Raw genomic sequence first — 3288 nt, 5'->3', positions numbered from 1 at the left:
CCAGAACCCATATGGAAAGCTAAACGTTGATAAAGACAACATTAATTTATAGATCCAGGGCAATCTAATCAAAGCCCAATAATTTTTTTCTTTTTTTTAATTCTGAAAGTTATACTCTTGGACAAAAAATGGCCAAGACAAGAGAATGATGTTAAGACTTTACAGGATAGCAAGACTTACTGTACGCCGACAATGATTGAGACATTGAGGCATTGGTGCAAGGATAGACCAATGAAATAACATGGCGAGCCTGGAACCGACCCGTGCATACGTAGATGCTTGATCTGAGGTGCGCCGCAGAGCAGGGGTGAAGGATAGTCTTTCAACACATAGCGCTGAGTCAGCTGGGTATCCGTTTGGGGAGAAAATGAAATTTGATCTCTACCTCAGACACCATATACAAAATCAGTTCAGTATGTTTTCATCTAAATGTGAAAGGTAAACCAATAACACTCTAAAAGATAATATAGGAGAATATATTCATAACCTGGAGGTAAGGAAAGATATTTTACACAGGACGCAAAGAGCTCTAACTACAAAGGAAAGATTGATCCAGTGGACTACCTTAAAATAGAAAACTTGGGGTCATTGGAAGACCAGTAAGACCACGAGATCATCAAAGGACAGTTACAGGGTAATATACTTGCAATATTGCAAAAGATTTATATTCAAAATATAAAATGGTCAAGAAACTTGAGCAGGCCCTGCAGAACAGAGGATAGCTAATGGCCAATATACGTAAAAAGATACTCAATCTCATTAACATAGGGGAATGGAAGTTAAAAACACACCAAGATATCAATACTTACATTTTGATATAAAATCGAAAAAACTGAAGATAAGTATTAAATAGGAAGTGTGTGGAGTAGCAGGAACTTGTTAAACACTAGGGTGAGGGTATAAGTTGATGTGAACACTTTGAAAAACTGACAGTGACTGCCGAATGGGATATATGCCTATTTTATGATCCAACAATTCTTCTAGGCATATAAGACCCCCCACATGTGTGCACGTATGTGCAAAAAGACACATACAGGAATGTTCATAGCAGCATCGTGAACATTTGTAATAGCTCCAAACTGAAGCAGCTCAAATGGCCAGTAACAGAGTGGATAGAGTACAGTGTATTTATACAGTGGAATATTATAGAGGAGTGGAAATGAGCAAATTAAACAACAAATACAACAACATAGGTGGTGCTTATAAACATTATATTGAAGAAACCAGACATAAATGAATTATGACTCCACTTTTAAGCATAGTTCAGATTCATCTGTGGTTGAGTATTCATGACAGTGGTTATCTTTGCAGAGGAGAAGGGGGAGTAGTGATTGGGAGGAGGAAGAAGGGGATTTCTGTGTGTAGGTAATGTCTGTTTCTTACCCTGGGTGTGATTACATGGGTGCATTGCATGTTCACGTGTGGTTTGTATACTTTTCTGCCTGTGCATTATACTTCAATAAGAAGTTTAAAACCCACTACACCAGGACATCATGTTTCACCTCTCACTGTCAGATGAAAATGTTTGGTAACCTGTTGTTGGCAAGGGAGCTCCCCACCATTGGGAACTCTGTTTAGAAGGATCTATCTACACGATTAGACTTTAACACAACAATCCCACTTTTAGGTGATTGATGCTATGTGTATTCTTGCCCATATACAAGATTATTAATTGCAACATTGTAATATCAAAAGATTGGAAACTGCCTAAATTTCCGTCAAGTTAAGTAATTGTAATATATCCATATCATGGAGTACTATGTAGTTGTAAAATACGTGGAAATGCATTATGTACTGATATAAAAAGACTTTTATGTTAAAATGTGTTCTGCAGCTGCAAATAATATATCAAATACTCTGCATTATTTATATAAAAAGGGGCAGGGGGAAGAATATGTGTATTTGCTTGAATGTACACAAAACACGTCTGGAAAGATATTAAATAACCACGACATTGCTTTCCCCGGGAGGGGACAGGGTGGCTGGGAGATGGTCATGGGGCAACTTTTCTCTGCATACTCTTTTGTACTTCTGCGTTTAGAACCATGTATTACCCAGGCAATTAGCGGTACTGGGAATTTAATCAGCACATTTCTTTTTCCCCTCAGACATGGCAAACATGTATGTCTTACTCCGCGCTGTGTCCACTGGTTTACCTCATATGATTCAGGAGTTGCAGAACCACGTCCACGATGAGGGCCTTAGAGCAACCAGTAACCTTACTCAGGAAAACGTGAGTCGGGTGAGGAACTGGGAGGTTTGTCTTTGAATCAGATTCATCATGGAGTTTTTCTTTTGACTTTACCGTCTTTTCAAAGATGAAAGCAAAAAGTCTTACCATGCCAACAAATGAAATGTCTTTATTCAAATGTTCTAAACCTAGAATCTTGGATTCATTTTGGAATTGCCACATTATTAGAAAATCATTGCAATCGCTAATCTCTCACGGAAAAATATGTTTATTGTTTCTGTTTTTTTTTTTCATTGTTTCTAACTAATTGTATTTCTGTGTAACTGGCATTGATACGTAGTCAGTTGTAGTGGTATGGGTGCAATTTGCTTTCTTTACATGTTCTCTGAATTGGGTTGTCCAGGAAGCAAATTTTGATTAAAATAATCTTCTATAAGTATATGTTTGCTGCCCCAAGTACTCGTGGCCCTCGTGTCTCCACTACCCATCTTTCTGCATAGTACTTTGCCAAGCAAGCGATTGTTCACAAGAAGTTGCTTTTCCTATAAAAATGTGTCCCTGTCATCAAACCTTGTTGGACCCACTTCCTTGTTATTACTAGTGATGGTCGATGAATAAGAGAGACATAATATGAAATGTTTCGAGCTCCTTAAGAAGAACTGTTTGCTCTTCATCTACAGCCTAGTGATACGTATACAGATATCCTTGTTCGGGAGCATTTATTACATGGTGATTACTTCAGTTGTAGATTGTTTTGGCAAATAATAATTCTTAGTTTTTATGTCCTGCCACAATAATGCATAAGTTTTCCATTTTTATAGAACTCTTAGTTTATATTATTAATATTTAGGTTTATTACTTTGTATTATTTATTAGGCTTCTGAGTTTATATTACTGGATTTATAGATTCAGGGTGTTGAATGGGCATAGAAGCATAGAGTTCGGTGTCAAGGCTGGGAGATGGAAATATAAGAGAACGCATCTGAGGTAGACTCAAATTCAGCTGACTTAGTTAAGTCTTAGGTGCTGACTTCTTCATAGTTATCTCTGTTAAGAGGAAAAACTCACTTTTGCACTGCTAGGTATTTCTTCCCTCT

General features: G+C 37.4%; 1 protein-coding gene across 1 annotated transcript in view; it reads left to right on the top strand.

The window, feature by feature from the left end:
* The window catches only part of CUL2 (cullin 2), a 103475-nt gene that overhangs the window by 36608 nt on the left and 63579 nt on the right, over positions 1-3288 (top strand). The window contains exon 6 of the mRNA XM_012642183.1: positions 2109-2242. Coding sequence (XP_012497637.1) covers positions 2109-2242 — 134 coding nt within the window. The remainder of the gene's footprint in view (positions 1-2108; positions 2243-3288) is intronic.

The sequence above is a fragment of the Propithecus coquereli genome, unplaced genomic scaffold, assembly GCF_000956105.1.
Source record: "Propithecus coquereli isolate 6110/MARCELLA unplaced genomic scaffold, Pcoq_1.0 Scaffold177, whole genome shotgun sequence".
In the NCBI taxonomy this organism is placed as follows: Eukaryota; Metazoa; Chordata; class Mammalia; order Primates; family Indriidae; genus Propithecus; species Propithecus coquereli.
This window is presented reverse-complemented; position numbering and strand designations above follow the sequence as displayed.